Here is an 18,222-nt window from a genome sequence, read left to right as displayed (position 1 = left end):
GGAGCGGGCGCCTGCCCTTCCAGAGCAGCAGCCAGAGATGAGTAACAGGACGGCGCCCTGACCCTCGCGCGGCCTCGGAGCGGTGGCGGGGCCTGGCCTCTGGTCCGGCCCGGCGACCCCACAGTCTGGGGGCTGCCGTCTTTACCTTTTGTCTTCTTGGTTGGGTGGGTTTGTTTTTATGGTGGTTTTTTTTTTTTTCCGTTTGTCTTTTTTTTTTTTTCTTTTTTTTTTGCCTTTTTTTTTTCTTTTCTCTTTTTGCTTGTTTCCCTCCTGTGTGTATGTGTCTGTTTTGTCTTTTCGGCCAGGCTGGGAGTCGGCGGGGTGTTCTTGCTCGCTCTAACTTTCCACCAAAAACGTGGGCCGGGGGCCGGCTGGGCGACCCCCTGGGATTCCCGCGACGAAGGAGCAGGGCGTGGGACGAAATCTTTCTTATCCCAGATACCAGGACTGGGTGCCCGACGGGGACACACGGAGCGGGGTTGGGGGGGGAGAGAGAGAGACACACACACGGGGGTCAGGCTCCACCACTGACCACGCTGGCCACTGCCCACACCCGCCTCCCTGGGACCCGTCTCCCCCGTCCCCCCCAGCCCCAGGCGTGTCCAGACCTGCGAGAGGCCCCTGGCCCAGGCTGCCCTGGATGAAACTCGGGGTGCCCACGGACACCCGAGTTCTGGAGAAGCCGCGGGGAAACCTGTATACCGCGCAACTTCCAGTATATACTTATGCTAAAACAGGTATTTTTCAGACTTATTTTTATCTCTCGTTTATCTGGAACTTAAATCTGGTGGAGCATCCTTTGTTTACGACCAGCTCTCGGGGCCCTGAGTCTAAAAAGGGGGAGAGGATGTGGCTCCGCCCTGGGCTTCCCTCCACGTGCTGAAGCTCTAGGGAGCGCCGCCTCGGCCAGGCGCTGTGACCAGGGTCACAGGGTGACCAGGGCTGTCTGCTGTCATTCTTCAAACAAATGTTTTCCCGTTTAATGACCCCCCCAATTCTCCATAAAGGAGGGACGACGCCCCCCACCACCCCGTTTCAAAGTGAAGAAAACATGGGCCCAGAGAAGTCAAGTAATTGGCCTGAGTCCACCAGCGAAGGGGCGCCCCGGCAGATTCCCAGCTGGCAGCCGGTTCCAGCCCTTGTTCCCCGCCCGGGTCTGACCCCGGCCTGGCCCTCCAGGGGTCGCGACCTCCACTTCACCCGGGGGTCCCGGGGCTCAGCCTCAGGGTCAGCTCCAGCCTGGGTCTCCACGGGGAAGCCGGACAGGCCCTTCCCCTGGAAATGCATCTAACGGTCCACCTGTGTGGGGCCGGCCTGGGGACCCCCCCCCCCCGCCTTGCCGTAGGTCAGTTGTGCCCCTCCACCCAGGCCGCCGCGTGGGCCATCTCCACGGACTGGCGCCCTGCCTCCCAGCCCCCCACCTCCAGCCAAGTTCAAGTTCATCTTGGCCATTACCTCATGTCTGGTTTCTGTTGGCAACCAGACAGACTCTGGGCGTGACCCTCCCCCATGGTGGCCTCCCCTCGGCCCTTCCTCCCTCCTCCCTCCCAGGCCTCTGGTCCCAGTAACTTAACATCCTCCCCTTTGGCTGAGGGGGAGCCTGAGGTGCTGGGGTGGGGGTGGGGCACAAGGTCGGGCTCTGGACTCCCCCTGGCCTGGCTGGAGCCACCAGTGTGGCGGTGGCAGGCGGCTTAACCCCTCTGGTCCTTAGCTCCAGTCTCTCATCTGCTGGATGGGGGTCACACGCCTCGGGCAGAAAGGATCCTGGTGTAAAATGCTCAGCCGGGGGGCTCCCATCACATGGGACGGGGCAGAGGTGTCAGCGCCCTCGGAGCCCAAGCTGGGGGCCAAAGCGATGGGTGGCTGAGGACTGGGGGGGTGCATGGGGAGATGGAGGTGGGTAATGGATGGGGGGAGGGGCACGGAGGGGGGATGGGCATGGAGTGGGTCAGGGCAGGGCACTGATGGTGGGGAGGGATGATGGAGAGGATGTTGGTGGGGAGAGGCACTGCTGGGGAACGGGGGGGGGGTATTGATGGGGGAGGGTTTTTTTTTAAGATTTTATTTATTTATTCTTGAGAGACACAGAGAGAAAGAGAGGCAGAGACACAGGCAGAGGGAGAAGCAGGCTCCTTGCGGGGAGCCCGATGTGGGACTCGGTCCCAGGACCCCCGGGTCACGCCCTGAGGTGAAGGCAGATGCTCAACTGCTGAGCCACCAGTGTCCCTGTCCCTGGGGGAGGAGATAGTGGTGGGGGAAGGGCACTGACATGAGGTGCGGCAGGTGGAGGGTGTGGGGAGGGCAAGCAACTGTAGGCTGGGGGGCAGTTGAGGGGTGGGGGGCCAGAGGAAGGCAAACCTCCCAGGAATAATGGAGGCAGAGGGGCTCCAGGAGGGGGGGCAGGGGTCTCATAGTGTCCTTCCTTCCCTTTAGGGTCTGCAGGGGGCTCTGACCCCACCAGGGAACCGGGGTGCATTAGCCCAGCCGACCGCACGCTGCCAGGGGCATCCCCAAGAGCCGCCCTCCCCGCTCACGCAGGCTGGGGCCTCCCCACTCCCGCAACCCAGCCATCTCCCTTCCACGTCCATGTCCCCCACCAACACCAGGCCCAGAAAGTTCTTTCTCGTTTCCAGATCTGGCTGTGCCCCTCCCTCACGTCGAAGCCATCCATGGCTCCCCATGACCCTCAGGACACAGCCCACATTCCAGCTATTTCTCTAGCATTTCCAGCCTCTGTCAGGGCAGAGCCCCCTGCCTGGGCACCCTTACCCTGCTCCTCTGTCCGGCAGCCTCTGTACCAGCTCCAGCCTCTCCCAACCCGGGCAGGGGCTCGGTGCCCCTCCCTGAGCTGCCTCCACACCCGCCTGGGGCTCGCTGGCCAAGAGGGGGCATGAGAAGCGTGCAGAATCAAAGTCCTGTCCTGGCCTGCCTCAGTTTCCTTCCTCTCCCAGGACACCTGCTGTGGGGGGAGGGGGCCCCATGGAGGGGTCAATAATGGGGAGGTGAGGCAGGGGCAGGGCCTCCTCCAGGTCACTGCGTGTCACCTCTGGGTTCTGGAGCAGTGAGGGCATTCCCAGCCTCCCGCTGGGGGCGGGCTGGGGGGTGGGCACAGGAGAAGAAATGGATGGCTCCAGAGCACTGGGCAGTGGGCGCGTCCACGCTGGGACCCACAGAGGGTGCCATGGGGTACCCCAGACCCAGAGTGGGGAGTCCTGGAGTCGCCCCAGCTTGCTGGGGGAGTCTGACCAAGCGACTCCTGTCTGGGCCCCGGCCGGAGCGCAGCCACGCACACCTCCTCCCCGGGGTTTGCAAGGGCACGTGGGCAGCCGCTCTGCCTTTTGGTGCCTTTCAGCTAAACTGGTCCCTGCAGGAGCACCCCCGGGAGGCGTCCAAGGCCAGAAGACGAGACGGGCGTTCCGTGGGTGAAGCAGCCCGGTACAGGCCAGGCCTCCCCAGAGCCCGCAGCCCTGTGAGCTGCCAGCAGCAAGCTGGACCCCGGAGGGCCCCCAGCTGACTGGGTTTTAGCTGACGATGGGGGACGATGGGGGACGTGGCCAGCTCCTCAGCTCCTCCCCATCCCTGCCCACGGCCTCGGCTGCAAAAAACCTGCCTGCAGCTACGGGGGGGGGGGGCGGCTGCAGCCCATGGGTCCCACAAACCCGCACTACAACCCCCCTCCCCAACACGCACCGCAGTGGGGAGCGGGGACTCCGGGCCCCAGCCCCCAGCTGCCAACACGCTCCCAGGGCCAGCGTGCGGCCTGGACTCAGACCCCGACCCTGTGGGAAGCTGGCAGCCGCGAGTCTTAGTTCTAGACCATCGGGGCTCTGCCCTCCGCTGCTGTGCGACCTCAGGCAACCCGCTCCTCCTCTCTGGGCCTCCTGCTCTTGTCCTCGGCCGCTCCCCCCCTCACCCCAGTGCTCAGCTGCAGTTCCCCAGGCCGCACCCCCTCACCCCAGTGCTCAGCTGCAGTTCCCCAGCCGTGCCTCTGCTGCTCTGCTCTCCAGCATGGGGGAGATGCACATGCTCCACTGGGAGGCCCCTCCCACCCCGGGGGGCGGGGGGGGGGCAGGGGCTGCCTCAGTTTCCCCACCTGCCCCTGGAGTCCTAGAGTCCACCACTACCCTCTTGCCCCCTTTCTGGGGACGAAGGCTGGGGGCTGTAAGCTCGGGCTGACGTGCTGTGTGATCCTGGGCAAACCCCCTCGCCTCGGCGGGCCTCAGTCTTCCCCTCGGTACAAATGGGCCTGGCGTGGTAACAGGCCCGGCCTGGCAGCCGCTCTGCCCGGAGCGCCTCCCGCTGGGAAGCGGCAGGCAGGGTTGGCGGCCGTACCACCTCCCCGGCGCGGGCTCGAGGCCCTGGAAGGGTATGGGAAGCTGGCCCCCCTGCCACGCTCAGCGGCCACTGTGCCAGGGGTGCGGCTGGAGGGGTGGCACGGGACCGGCAGGCCGGCCTCTCCCTGCGCACCCAGGCGGGCCCCTCTGCCCTGCCCCCCTCCCCCCCAGCCGGCCTCTCGGCCCCTACCTGTGCCTGATAAATGCCCGCTGGATCCCTTGGTCCTAATCCCACAAAGGAACGGTTTGCAGGGGACGTGCCGGGCGTAGAGTAGGCTGCAGGGATGAGAGAGACCGAGAGCCCGTTAGCGAGGGGGTGCGCGGGAGCACCCAGAGAGGGTGGCCGCTGCCCAGGGTCACACAGCCGGGCCTTCACACCCAGCGCCCGACGCCTCCAAGCTTGCTGCGCCCCCCCGTCCCCCGCCGATCCGGGCACCCCGGAAAGCCCACAGTGCCGGGCCCTGGGGTCACACAGGCGGGGCATCTGCTGAGAGGGAAGGCACGAGATGAAAGATTCATAACCAGAAACCGCCTGTGAATTATTCAGGAAGCTGCGCTGCCTGCCCCGTCCTGCTCCGCGGCCCGCATCCCGCGCGGGCACCATGAATTATTGAGGGCGCGTTATTTATTAATTTTCCTCTCGCAGCTGCACGGGAGGGCCGGGTGTTCGCAGACACGCACGCGCAGGCACACACGCGTTCATCTTTATGTTTACGTTTACGGTTAGGTCGCCGGCCCGCCAGTTCCGTCTTGTGGGCCAGTGAGGGATCCGCGGCCCGGGGCTGCCGGGGGTGGTGGGGAGGCCTCAGGACGGCCGGGGGCGGCATCAGCCGGGGGGGGGGGGGTGCGTGGGGGGCGCGGGGGCCCTGGTAGGGGCAGGCAGTACGTGCTGTCATAACCCGGGCGTGGGGGGCTTCACGGCCCCGACCCCACCAGCCTGCACAGGCCCCCATCTAGCAGACGTGATGACTCTTCCCATTTTACAGCCCAGCGAGCAGTGGCAGTGCCCCGTCCAGCGTCCTGGCTCCCTACCCTGCGCCTGGCGCGGCGCCCGTGTCCCCCCACCCCGATCTAGCTCCTCGCCTGCTACCCACCACCCGGCGCTCGGGGACCTGTGACCGTCCCATTCTACAGCTGAGAATCCGCAGAGACAGGATTCAAACCCAGTACCTCGTGCCACAGAGAAAGCTCGTGTGCTCGTGGAGCTGCCGCTCTGCGACCTGGCTGGCCCTGGATGCGGGGGGCAGGGGGTGCGCCTGCGGGGCAGGGGGCAGGCTGCCAGCACCCCCGCTCAGGTGCGGTGAGGAAACGCATTTGGGACAAAGGGAGAGGGAAACCCAGAGTGTGAGGGGCAGACTGAGAGCCCAGGGTGGGGGGGGGGGTCCCTGAGATCATCCACTTGGGGAGGCACCAACTGAGACGGCCTTGGGGGACACCTGGAGGCCGGTGGCCCGGAGTGAGGCGGCCTGGAGGAGCGGGGACGGCCCACCCGAGCCTGCACCGGGTCCAGGGAGAGGCTGGAGCACCTGGGAGCCAAGTCCCAGACTGCGGGGGGCCCGCGAGCTGTCCTCTGGAAACCATGTATCCAGCGGGTGGAAAGTTCTAGAAGGCGAGGCAGTCAACTCAAGGCCTTCTAGGGTCAGGTGGGCAGGTGGGGACTGTCCCATTGAGAGGCGTGGCCCAGCCGGGCTCACCAGCAGGAACACGGCCGTCGTGCTTGCCTTTTTGCCAAGAACCCAGAACCCCGGGATTTTCACGTGACCTGTCCTGACTCTAAGACAACAGATTCTCATCTTCTACAGACAAAAGGCATCTGGGGGCTGCGCCTGCCCCCACGGCCACCAGTTTGAGGTCTTGACCTACTGCCACCTGCCCTTTGCACGGAGGAGGCTTGGAGGCTGGGAGCGGATGCACGGGGACCCCAGACGCCCCCCTGGCCCTCGCCTGCCACTCCCTAAGGCTGCCTTGGCCCCACGTGGGCCCGACCACGTGGCCCCCCAGGCTTCTGTCTGGGGACCCACCAAACTCACCGGTACCAGGCAGGCCAGGCCTGAGCCCCTGACCCCAGCAGTCGGGGAGGGGAGGGGAGGGGGCCCCTCAGGGACGCCCGCCCTGCCACGGGCACCGCTTCCCGAGTGCTTACAGGGCGAGGTCGGCGACGTGCTTCCTCCCTCGGAGGTGGGTTTGGTGGCAGGGGGGAGCGCCAGCCGCGGCAGCCCAGGGGGCGGGGGTGCCAGCATCTGAGCGGAAAGGCAGTGACTGGACATTTTGAGCTGACCACTTCCATTTAACTGGGAGGAACAGAGAGACAGGTGGTTAAGGCGGCGGGCGCCCTCTGCCTCGGGCTGCCGTCCGCGTCCTGCGGGGGACGGCGGGCTTGGCGGGACCAGGGCGAGTCGGTGGGGCCGCTGACGCCCGCCCGCCTGTGGCAGCATCCCGGGGACCCTGCGTCTCCTCCTGAGGCCACTCTCTCTCTACCCGTCTGCTTTCCTTCCAGAGCTGTCACCTCATCCGAAACCGCAGCCGACCCCGGGGCGGGTCTGCACCCCCTTCACTCGCGACGGGGACGCGGAGTCCACCGCCTCGCCCGCGGCTCCAAGACGCAACAAGCTCCTCGCACCCAGAGGGCCAAGCTGCGGCCACAGGGCCACGTGTGATACGGGGGAAGACGTGTGCTGTCAATTCCGACGCCCGGAAGGGCCTGACTTCTGACCCGGCTCCGAGCACTCGGGGCTCAGGGCGCGGACCTGCCGTCTAGAAACCGCGTGAGACGGAGGCTGCCTGGCGGAGCGCCGCCCGGGGACGGCCGAGGGACGCGCCGGGGCCCCCGCGAGGTCACCCAGAGCCGCACGTGGGCCAAGAGGGGAGGCCCCAGCCCCCCAGACTCACCGGTCCAGGCTGCTGGCTGGCCGGGTCACAGGCCAGCGACACGAGATCTTTGAGCGGGTCCTGGGGGTTGAGGTGAGGCGGGTAGCGGATGGCCGTGTGCGGGAAGTAGGTGGAGGCCGTCTGGGGCAGGATGGACGTGGTGGGGAAGTGCAGCGCCGAGGAGGGGTGAGGGCTCCGGGCAATCCCTGCGGAGACGGGAGCGGCGGTGAGTGGCTCAGTCCCGATGGCACAGCGAGACCCAGCAGCCCCGTCACCGGGTCCCCCGTTCGCCGAGCGGGCTGACCTGCACCACGAGCCCACCGGGGGCCCGTAGCAGCCTCTTATTTTTTTGTTCTTTGTTTCTTAAGTAGACTCCACACCCAGTGTGGAGCCCAACGGGGGGCTTGAACTCACGACCCCGAGATGGAGACCTGAGCTGAGATCAAGAGTCAGACGCTCAATGGATGAGCCACCCGGGGGACCCGGGTTTTGTTTTTGGTTTTGAAAACAGGGTGACTCGGTGGCTCTCAGAGGTCACGTCGCCCGCCCCAGGCCACACAGCAAGGTGGTGGCAGACCTGGGGACAGTCTGGCCGCACAGCCCAACCCCAACCCGGGGCTCGGCTGGCTCTCTTTCCGGAGACAATGCACACGTCCCGTAGGCAATTCTAGCACATTCTTGGGACTGTGCAACCTCCACTAGTTTCTCTCAGGACATTCTTATCATCCCGAAGAGCAACCCCATCCCCAGCAGCTGTCACCCCCCACCCTGAGCCCCCTTCCTGCCCATGGATGAGCCTGTCCTGCATGTGTCACACACGTGGACTCACACCCCGTGGGGCGTCCTGTGTCTGGCTCCCCCCTGAGCGTCGTGGGCTCGGCATCCGTCCTGGGGGGCGGAGTGTGGGCGCCTCGCCCCAGTTTGCAGGTGAGTGACCTGCCCGGGTACTATTTGCTTTTCTTCTTTTCTCTAAACAATCTAGTGACTTTTAATATATTCGCTTTGTAATTCTAGAACATTTCCATCACCCCCAAAGGCAGTCCTGCTTCTGTTCTACTCTCCCGCTCACTCCCCTCCCCCCCCCCTCTAGCTCCTGGCCAAATAGTAAGTATTTTTGGCTTTTCAGGCCCCAGGGTCTCTTGCAAGCACCTGACTTTGCCACCGCAGCCTCAAAGCCGCACAGGCGATGTGTAAACGGGTGGACACGGCCACGCACCCGCGACACCTTATTTATAACAACGGGCGCCACGGGCTGGTCCAAACCTCTGCACTGCTCTGATTTTTGCCGGCCTCCGGTACGTGTGTCTGCCCTCGTGCGGGACTAAACCGTTATCGCCATAACAATGGGGTGACCAGCGACATTCCCTGGATTTAGCTCATGCGGTCCTGAAGTCAGTCCTGGGGGTGGTGTGTGTGGGGGGACACGTCTATGTACCCCAACCGACAGGCGAACAAACGGAGTGCCAGGAGCACCGTGATCAGCTCAGTGCATGCCCTGCGGTTGCTGGAGACGCCCCCTCCCCCCAGCTACGTATGCAGCCTCCTGTCCACATGGCAGCCCTGTGTGGCCTTGTGTGTGTCCCCAGCCCTGCGTGGGGAGTGTCGCCCTCCTTCTGGGGCCTCCCAACCCCGTGGGAGGTGGAGTGTGAGATAAAGGGAGCTGGCTGGGGACAAGCCCAGACTGTACCTCCTTTCTGTACAGAAGGGGAAACCGAGCCCAAGAGACTGAGTCAGGGCCAGGTGCTCTGCACAGGGACACCTCCAGGTTTTGCTGCCTGGCGGGGGGCGACAGCAAGGACCGTTGGTTGGATGGCGTATGGGGCTTCCCCGGCCAAGGGCGGCCTGCTGAGAGGGCCCGGCCTGCCTCCCTGCCTGGGGCCCAGGGCTCACCGCTGTGCACGGCAATGACAGGCCGGTGGTGCTGCGTGAAGCTGGAGAGGCGAGGTGAGTCCTGGGGAGACGGGCTGTGGAAAGGTGACTTGTCCATCTCTGTCTTCTTCACCGGGGACGAGATGCCTGCGTGGGAGGAGCCAGAGGGTCACCCGGCTGCAGGCAGAGCCTCGCCTTCCCCTCTCCCAGCCACCGTGGGCACGAGGGGAGATAGAGCCCTGGGGCCCTGAGACCAGGACGCGGGGATGCCCTGCAGAGGGGCCTCCAGCCCGGCCCCTGGCACCGTCCCCCACGAATGCACGCTGTGAAACGGGCGCGCACGGACGCAGCAGACACCGGGGCATGGACGGGGACAGATCATGCTGCAGCTGGCCACATGGGGACCCTCCACACACAGACGAGCCCCCTGCACCCCACCCCTGCTGAGCCCCAGACGTGAGGGCGGAGGATGGCTAGTGCAGAGCCCAGGAGCGGGATCTCAGGGCTGTGGCGCCTGCAGGTGGACGTGCTTAGAGATCACTTACATAAAAATAATATGTATCTTAGGGAGAAACGCACCCACTGAGACCCACAGAGGAACATGAGGAGGGGTGTGCTTCCTTCCGACCAGCACCGCTGACATCAGGGCGGGTCATCCTCGTGTGTGGGGGGGATGTTCCATGCAGGCTGGGAAGCATATTGCCCGCATCCCCTCCCCATCCCAGGAGCCCCCCAGGGTGACAACCGCGGGTGTCCCAGGGCAGAGTCGCCCTGCTGAGAGCAGCTGCCGTCCTCCGAGGCTGGGGTCTCCTGTGGTGCGAGCCCCCCCAGCCCAGTCCTGCACCATGTTCCCCCAACCACCCTGCTGGGTCCTGCCTCTCGGGGTCCCTCCCAAGCCGCACTGGTGGTGAGCCAGACCCGCGAGCCCTGTGCCCCCCGATGGCCCCTGGGGCCGTCGGCTGGTTTTGCTACTACGAACCCTGGCTGGTGGCCCCGATCACGTGCTGTGGGTGAGTGTGTGAGGGTCAACAGGGTCAGCAGGGTCAACAGGGTCAGCAGGCCCAACAGGCCCGGCGGCCAAGCTCTCCAGGAACAGGGAGCTGGTGGGCCGGGGGGGGGCGGGGGGGGGGCGGCAGGCAGGGAAGGAGGCCAGCCCTGGAGGCTGTGGGCACGTGTGGGGGGGGCCACAGGCTCCCTGCTCCCATGGGGCTGTGGTGGGAAGGAGGTTAGGGCCGGCAGACGCTCACTTCGGAGGATTTCCTAGAACAGCCTGTCCTGGATGGAAACAGCCTGGCTGGACCCTGGCCCACCGCCTCTCTACAGGTGTTCTAGAGCTTCCTGAGATGGGGTCTGGGGGAGGGAGGGGGGAGCCTGGCCCCCGCAAGAAAGAACAGCCCCGCGTGCTCCCCACGAGGCCCTGGGTGTGAGCCCCGCACTTGCACATCCCTTGCTGGTTCGACCCACGTGCCTACCACGCGCCCATGTGAGCAGCTGCCATTGGGTTAGGATGACGTCCACGTATCCTCCACCCCCGGATCCGAGCAGCCATGGTTCTGCTCGACACACATGCCCCTGTGTGTCCCCATCCGAGCACCAGGCCTGCCTCCCATGTGAGGATACCCCCCACCCCGCCTGAGCACGCAGCCTGCTGTGACGTGTGCAAGTGCATGAAGCACACATGATGCCCCCGCAGCCCTGGGGATGTGGGACCCGGTCACTGTCCACAGGGGCGCCCAGGGCACGGTGGGGGCTGAGCAGCATCCCCAGCCCCACCCCTCCCCTGAGCTGTGACACGCAGATGTCCTGACGTTGGCCTGGCCCCGGAAGGCCGTCCTGCTCACAGCTGCCCCGAGCTGGGCTTACAGGAGTCACCCCACTTCACGGATGGGGGCACTGGGGCCTGATGGGAGGTCACCAGCCCAGGATGCTGGAGCAGACACCCCATGCTTGGGCCCCCTCCCGCGCCCCGAGTTCTACCAGAAGCCCCCCGGGTGAGAGAAGGGAGCTGCCTGCTTCAGCCCAGATATACCTGCATGGGAGGGTGGGGGGCGCAGAAGCAGCAAGAACCAAGCACTCTGGCGGCTGAGCAGAGGGTGCCCTCTCCCTGGCTCCCGTGGGGGGTAATCAGGGAAGCCTTCGGGAGCGGGTGGCCAGCAGGAGGAAAGGAGCTCCTCATGGGGCACAGAGGGCCAGGGCCTGAGAGCCGTGGCTGCGGGATGCTGCCTGGGGGGGGCCCTCCCACGACCCCCACCCCCAGGCCTCCGCCCTTCCCAGGGAGGGGAGTGTGGATGCTGAGGGGGGTGGTTAGCTGAGCACTGCCCTTGTGGCCAGAGCAGAGGAAGGGAGAGAGTGCTCTAATCAGCTTAACCCCATTAATGAGCAGCTAATTGGGGGCTGTCTAGACAGGAAGCTGGAGGGAGCCAGGAGGAGGGGAAAGTGGGGGGGAGGGAGGAGGAGACCGGAGGGGGAGGGGAGGGAGGAGGAAAAGGAAGAGGAGGGGGAGCATCCACGTCCATCTTCCCCCAGGCTGCGAGCACCTGCAGGGCGTAGACAGACACAGGGCTGGGGTGCAGGCGGAGAGCCCCCTCCAGCGGGAGCGAGCTTGCCATCACCAGAGGCAACCAATGGACCCCGAGGAGAGGGGACAGATCCCCCCTGAAGTTTCCTCCCGAGGAGGCTGGGTGGTTCCCCGTGGCGCACCAGAAGCGGGGCGTGGGCTTCCTCCTTGTCTGTCGTGTCCCCCCCCCCGCCCCAGGCTGCTGCCACTTCATGCTCGAGGCAGGAAGTTCAGACGGAGCTCCGCTCTCTCGAACATTTCCTTCCTTTTAATTTTTTTTTCTTTCTGAGCTTCCTGCATTGAAAGCTAGGTTTTTTAACTTCCACCCCTCCCTCCTCTTTTTCTTATCCACAAACCCAGGGCTATAACTTTTCCTCTCGGGGCTGCTGTGGCCACCTCACCGGGGCTGTCCCCCACCTCCAAAGAGCATCCGCTCTATACGCAGATGTAGCCCCGTCGATCACAGAGCTGAGGACACATGCTTTTGGGGTCCCCGATGGTAAACGCCGGGGCAGAAGGTAACGGTCTCCCAACATCTGCTCTACCCTTCCTCCTTAGTCACAGAGCCTTTCCCCTTGAGCTGGGCACACGCTTGCCGAAAATAAGGCCACATTTCTCAGAGTCCCTTGTGGCAGAGTGTGGCCATATGACCAACTCGGGGGCAGGGAGCGGTGGGCACAGAGATAAGCAGAAGAGGTAAGCGGTGCATCTTCCGAGAATTATTATTTTTTTTTCCCGAGAATTATTCTATACTTAAAGGGCGAGGACATGCTCAGACTTGACCCTTGTTTCCTGCTGGCTGGAAAGCAGACGTGATGGCTGGAGCTCCAACAGTTTTCTTGGACCACAAGATGGGGACGAAAACCACATTCACTGGAGCCTAAGCCAGGAGCCTAAGTCCCGCACACCACACACGTCCAGGGTTGCTGATGGTGGAACATTTACTTTTGAGAGAAATGCCCTGTCCTCTTGGGTTTTCTGTTTCTCACAATTAAGCGTAAAGCTTATTAAATATAGGATCTTTACACAGGCAAACCTGACAAATGGGGAACCCACAGAGACAGAACCACAGAGACACTCTGACTCATAAATTAGAGCCTATAATAGACAGATCCTCCCAAAATTGGGTACCTGCTCTGGACGCCAACACAATGGAAGGAGGAGGGCCCCTCGGGCTTGAATGTCACAACCAGATGTCTTAGAGACCAACTCATAGAGACGGTAATTTTATAGACACAAACAATGAACTCTCCTGTGTCCTGGGCACGTATCATGAGCCAGAGAGTTGCTTTAGGCACGTTGTACCATTTCCTCCTTCCAGCTCCGGGACAGAAGAGTCAGTTCACCCATCCCATCTTGGACATAAGGAAACTGAGCCCCAGAAAAGTGGAGCCACCTACCCAAAGTTACGCAGCCCACACAGCGAGCCAATGGCAGCGCTGGATTTCGAACCCACGTCTCTCTGGCGTCCAAACCTGCCTTCTTAACTGTAATCTTACGCTGCTTTCCAGGAATCCTGTAGGCAGGGCACTCTGTATAGACAGCTTTATAAGAAAGCTGGCTCTTGGGGGATATGGAGGGAGGACAAAGGGGGAGGGAACAAGTAAACAAATCCTAAGGTTTACTGGGTATGTATCACGTGCCAGACCTGTTTTAGGGACACCAAATGCACTAACTCGCTTAGTCCCCACGACCTTAGATGGGTCCTGCAGGTACTGAGAGGAAACAGGCTCAGAGCAGTGGGCGTGCGCCCCAGAGTCCAGGTTGGCAACCCCTGGCCCATCAGTAGGGCGACCCCTTGACAAGGGGTCATCTGCACACAGTGATGCTTCTGAAATGTGGGGACGGGTCCCGCTGAGGATCTGGGCGTTGCCAGGGACTCTGTGCCCTGGGTCAGGCGGGGGGGGGGGGGGGGGGGGGGGGGGGGGGCGGGGGGGGGGTGAGGGGCGCGCCCCGTGCACCAGGTCCCGAGCATCCCTGAGGCCGCCCCGCTGCAGAGCAGAGCCTCGGGCTCTTGGAGGACACGCGCGGTGGAGACGGGCCCCCACGGGAGGGAAAGTCTCTGGGGCGGGGGGGGCGGTGTTCCTGGGGAGCCAGCGCCGCCCCAAGAGAGCCCACGGAAACGGACAGGGCCCCGATCGGCAGCGGGAGGACGCAACTTTCCCGGGAAGGGCGCCGACAGAGAAGCGACGGGGCTCGGCCGGGAGATGGGAACCCGCAGGAACACGAGCACGCAGGCAGAGGGGACCCGCTAGAGGAGGGTCTGGGCCGACCCCGGGGCTCAGCGCCCTGCTGACCCGAGGCCACCCGAGTCCGCGCTGCAGCCCGCGGAGACGAACCACACCGCGACGACTCTGCGCCCTCCCTGCACGCAGCCAAACCCGACCGCTCGGGAACCCCAGCTCGGACTTGCAGCGGGGAGCCGCCCGCGCGACTACAACTCCCAGGAGGCTCCGCGGCTCCAGCCCCCGGGCTTCCGGCTCCCCGGCGCCCGCGCAGTGCCTGCCGGAACACGTAGTCCCCGCCGCGGTCACCCGGCTCCGCCCCCCGCCAGCCCCACCTCCTTCCATGTCCTCAGTCCAGTTGCGGCTGCTACTCGTGGGAGAGCTGGGCGAGGTGTAGTAATCGCCGCCGGGGCTCGTGTCCACGTCCTCCTCCATCGAGCCCGATTTGTGCCGCTTGCTCCTGAAGGGAGGGGGAGGGAGAGCGCGGGCCGGTTACCACGGAGACGCGAGGGCGTGGGGCAGGCTGCGCTAACTTCCGGTCCCTAGAGGGCAGGGCGCTATCGCGAGACGTCACGGGAGCCGCGAGCTTCCAGCGGGAGGCGTGAGCGCCTGCCTCCGCCTGCCTCCACCTGCCCATTGCTCGGATGGGACGCGCGAGGCCCGAGGCAGCGGGCTGCGGACTATAACGCTGGGGGCCTGGCTAGTCACCGGGCCCACCGTCAACCTCGGGACCACGGTCCCATTTCACAGATGGGGAAGCCCACGCCAGCACAGCGCATCTCCGCGGGAACCAGTGTCCGCGTTCTCTTGGGGTCTCGGGGGACCGTGGACGGGGACTCTGACCGGGGTGTCGGGTCGGGGGAAAGCAGGCCTCGGGGCTGGGTTTTGAAGGATAAGTAGGAGTTTACCACGTGGGCCTTGCAAGGAGGCAAGGAGGGGAATGAACCAGGGGGCTGGGACGGCCGGGGGGGGGGGGGGGGGGGGGGGGTGGGTGGGTGGTGGGGGTGGTGGGGGTGGGGGTGGGGGTGGTGGTGGTGGTGGTGGTAAATGCTCAGAGGGCGACCAGGCCACGTACCCGCTGGAGGAGGTGCTGGGTAGCGTTCTTCTCATGCCTGTGCTGGCTGGATTCAGATCGTAGGCCAGGTGTCCCTGCAGCTCGCCCAGGGAGAAGTTGGGTCCTGTTCCAGTCACCACGGGTGCTGCGGGGGGCGAGAGAGAGCAGGGTGAGCAGGGCGCAAGGCCCAGGGCTGCACTCTGCCAGGACGGTGGGGAGAGCCATCCGGGGGCTGGCCAGTCCGAAAGGGAACCTCTTCCCTAACTGGCCTGGTTCCTAATTTGGCTGAAACTGTCCTTAGTCTATGGATCAGGAGACCGAAGGCAGCCAGAGAGGCCCGGCTCTGCTGACGCAGACTGGGAGGCTGACGGTCGGGGTTGAGGCAGGACGGTGCCCACAACTCCCTGGGGTGGAGCTTGGACGGGGGTGTCAGGGCCTGTTAGGAAGGTAAGGGGACAGGAGGCAGAGACGGGGGGGCCCTTTGGGGTCTCCTGGGGGTGTGGGGGAGGCCCCGGGAAGGGATACAGGGGCAGAGGGTTTTCCAGCACCCTCCAGGCAGCATGTGGAGTCTGTTTCCTGGGGAGGAGTGTGCTGCCCTGACCTTGGGCTCCAGGGAGGGCCTGGATGCTGCCCTTGCTAGAAACCTTGGCTTGGTGACAGAGGGGAGTAGGGCAGGGGGATGGGCAGGGGCTCCTCCCCTCTCCCAGGGGCCCCTTCTCTCTCAGAGTCCCCCTCCCCCTCTGGCGCCCCTCCCCTGCGTGAGTCCCTCCCCTCTTCCCATCCCAGCACAGGGCAGGCAGGGACACTCACTCCGGGACACTTGGATGAGCTCAGTGACACTGAACACACCGGAGGTGACAAAGCTCTCCTGGAAGTCGGTGGTGTCTGCAACAGGGAGAAGACAGGGGTCACCGGGTCTGTTTCCTTCCTTGACACCATGGGCTACCCAGACTCCGGGGGTTTGGGGGTCACCCTGTCCACCCTCTGCAGCCCTGCGGCGAGATGGAGGAAGAGGCCGGACCCAGGTGCGAATCTTGCCTCCGCTGCCACTGGGGATATGATCCTGGGCAAGTCCCTTCTCATCCCTGAGCCTCGTGCTCTCTCATCTTGGAAATGCCACCTGGGCAGCTGGGAGATAAGAGCCTACAGCCCAGGAGGGGCTGGCTTGCCTGCTTCCCGTCACTTATTATGCCATCAGCAGTGCAGCCTGTTATCTATCCCCCTCCAGACAGGGAGCTCCGTGAGGCTGGGGTTCTGCGTGCCCAGGTCCCAGGGTGTCCCCTAGTGCCCAGCCCGGAGCCTGGCCCGACAGCGGGGGCTGAAGGGAGGGTCCACCTGCAGCCATTAAAGTCCCCAGGGTCCCTAGAACCGCTCCTGCCTATAATGCAAAGGAAGACAGACCCTCCTCTCTGGCCTGGGGTGGCTGGGACCTGTTTTGTGGATGTGGACGTGGGTTCGCTCCAAGAGGGCGGGAGCCCTGGCTGACCTCAGACAGCCGGGAGCAGGCCTCTTGTGTCCCCTGAGGCCCCCACAGGCACGATTCACTTACTCAACAATCATTAACCAAGGGCCTCCAGTGTCTAGTTCTGAGCTGGGCCCTGCGGACACCGTGGGAACAAGACAGACGCAAGTGGCTGCCCTCCTGGGACGTACGGTCCGTATGGGCAGTGGGCACCATGTGACATGAATAAGGCAAAAAAACAAACAAACAAAAAAAAAAACAAAAACAAAAAAACTCTTGTGCGTGAATGCATGGTGGCTTGGTCCTGGTCTACAACAGCCCAAACTGGGAACAGCTCATCAGCAAATGAGCCGAAACCCAAAATGCCGTCCATCCACACGCGGGCACATCCCTCGGCCGCGAGCAGGTGCAAGGTGCCCACATGCACTGCCCTGGGGACAGACCCCGAGCCCATGATGCTCAGGGAGGGGACCAGACACAGGAGGCCCCACGGGGTGTGAGTCCATGTGAGTGACATGTCCAGGATGGTCTCGTCCACGGACCTGAAAGGGGCTGGGGGGCCGGGGGAGGGGTGGAGGTGACCACTAATGGTGATGGGGCTTCTTTTTAGGGCAACAGAAATGTTCTACATGGACAGGTTGCACGACAGAGTGAACGTACTTAATGCCACTAACTGTACATTTGATGTTCTGTGAATTTAACCACAATTAAAAAATTAAGCTCGGGATCCCTGGGTGGCGCACCGGTTTAGCGCCTGCCTTTGGCCCAGGGCGCGATCCTGGAGACCCGGGATCGAATCCCACGTTGGGCTCCCGGTGCATGGAGCCTGCTTCTCCCTCTGCCTATGTCTCTGCCTCTCTCTCTCTGTCTCTCTGTGTGACTATCATAAATAAATAAAAATTAAAAAAATAAAAAATAAAAAATTAAGCTCATGAAGTCAAAGGCGCCGTGTGTCGGCCGGCGGGCAGGGTGAGGGGAGCCCGCTGCTGAGGGGACCTAGTGTATGCAAGGGACCCTCAGAAGGCCTTGCAGTGGGCGACATTCTACCAAGACCTCAAGGTGCGGGTGGACCAGAGGAGCAGACACGTTCAAATTTGGGAAACGGCAAGGACAGCACCTGGCGCTGGGTGACCGCCACGCCAGCGAGCATTGGCTGCCGCTTTCGGGGTGATCTCAAATGTGGTGTTTTGCCACCTCCCCGAGGGCCTCGATGTTCCCAGCGATGGCCCATGCAGAAGCCCTGGGGTCGGAGGCCACCAGGGCTGGAGTGACGGGAGCCAGGGAGGTCGGGACCAGCAGGTGGGCAGCTCTGGGCTTCCGGGGCAGCGAGAGCAGTTCTTCTCCAGGCCCCCAGGGGGCAGCACGGGCCACGGGGAGCTGACCTCGAGCCCAGTTCCCCAGCTGTGGGACACCCACGCCCCCACCGCCAGTCCAGAGACTCCAGCCTCCCCGGTTACAAGCTTTGTGAACACCATTTATTGAGCAATTATTATATGCCCAGCCCCGTGCTGGGAGGCCCAGGGCCACAACATCCCTGGGAGGACCGGGCGATGGCCTCCCAGCATCCAGGGGAAGTGGCCACGGCCGTTTCCTGCCACCCGGCTGGCCAGCTGGTGTCAGCACGCCCCTCCGCCTTCCCCCCACCGGGGTTTCCTGTTTGTGCAGCACTCGCCCAGCTCCATCTCCAGGGGACTCCCTGGCGGGTGGGAGGAAGTGCTTTCCTCCGCCAGACACTGGAGCTCCCCATGGGACCAGGCCAAGCGCCGCTGCCCCCGCCTGCCTCGAACATCTGGCTCGGAGGCAGGCGCCTGGAGATCACAGGAGGCCAAGGAGGACTCAGGTCACAGACGGCC

At 64.0% G+C, this 18,222-nt stretch overlaps 1 protein-coding gene across 4 annotated transcripts in view; it reads right to left on the bottom strand.

Annotated features, from left to right (window-relative positions):
• Nucleotides 1–259: 259 nt before the first annotated feature.
• NFIC (nuclear factor I C) overlaps nucleotides 260–18,222 on the bottom strand; it is a 59,045-nt gene continuing 41,082 nt past the window's right edge. For 2 of the 4 annotated variants that reach the window (XM_041764069.1, XM_041764068.1), the window contains exons 4-11: nucleotides 15,718–15,792; nucleotides 14,929–15,052; nucleotides 14,189–14,313; nucleotides 9,093–9,218; nucleotides 7,224–7,408; nucleotides 6,478–6,625; nucleotides 4,525–4,610; nucleotides 260–447 (exon numbers count right to left, since the gene is read on the bottom strand). In XM_041764069.1, the coding sequence (XP_041620003.1) occupies nucleotides 430–447; nucleotides 4,525–4,610; nucleotides 6,478–6,625; nucleotides 7,224–7,408; nucleotides 9,093–9,218; nucleotides 14,189–14,313; nucleotides 14,929–15,052; nucleotides 15,718–15,792 (887 nt within the window). In that variant the 3' untranslated portion in view covers nucleotides 260–429. The remainder of the gene's footprint in view (nucleotides 448–4,524; nucleotides 4,611–6,477; nucleotides 6,626–7,223; nucleotides 7,409–9,092; nucleotides 9,219–14,188; nucleotides 14,314–14,928; nucleotides 15,053–15,717; nucleotides 15,793–18,222) is intronic. The other 2 variants (XM_041764070.1, XM_041764072.1) reach the window with 2 other exon arrangements.

The sequence above is a fragment of the Vulpes lagopus genome, chromosome 7 (assembly GCF_018345385.1).
Source record: "Vulpes lagopus strain Blue_001 chromosome 7, ASM1834538v1, whole genome shotgun sequence".
In the NCBI taxonomy this organism is placed as follows: domain Eukaryota; kingdom Metazoa; phylum Chordata; class Mammalia; order Carnivora; family Canidae; genus Vulpes; species Vulpes lagopus.
This window is presented reverse-complemented; position numbering and strand designations above follow the sequence as displayed.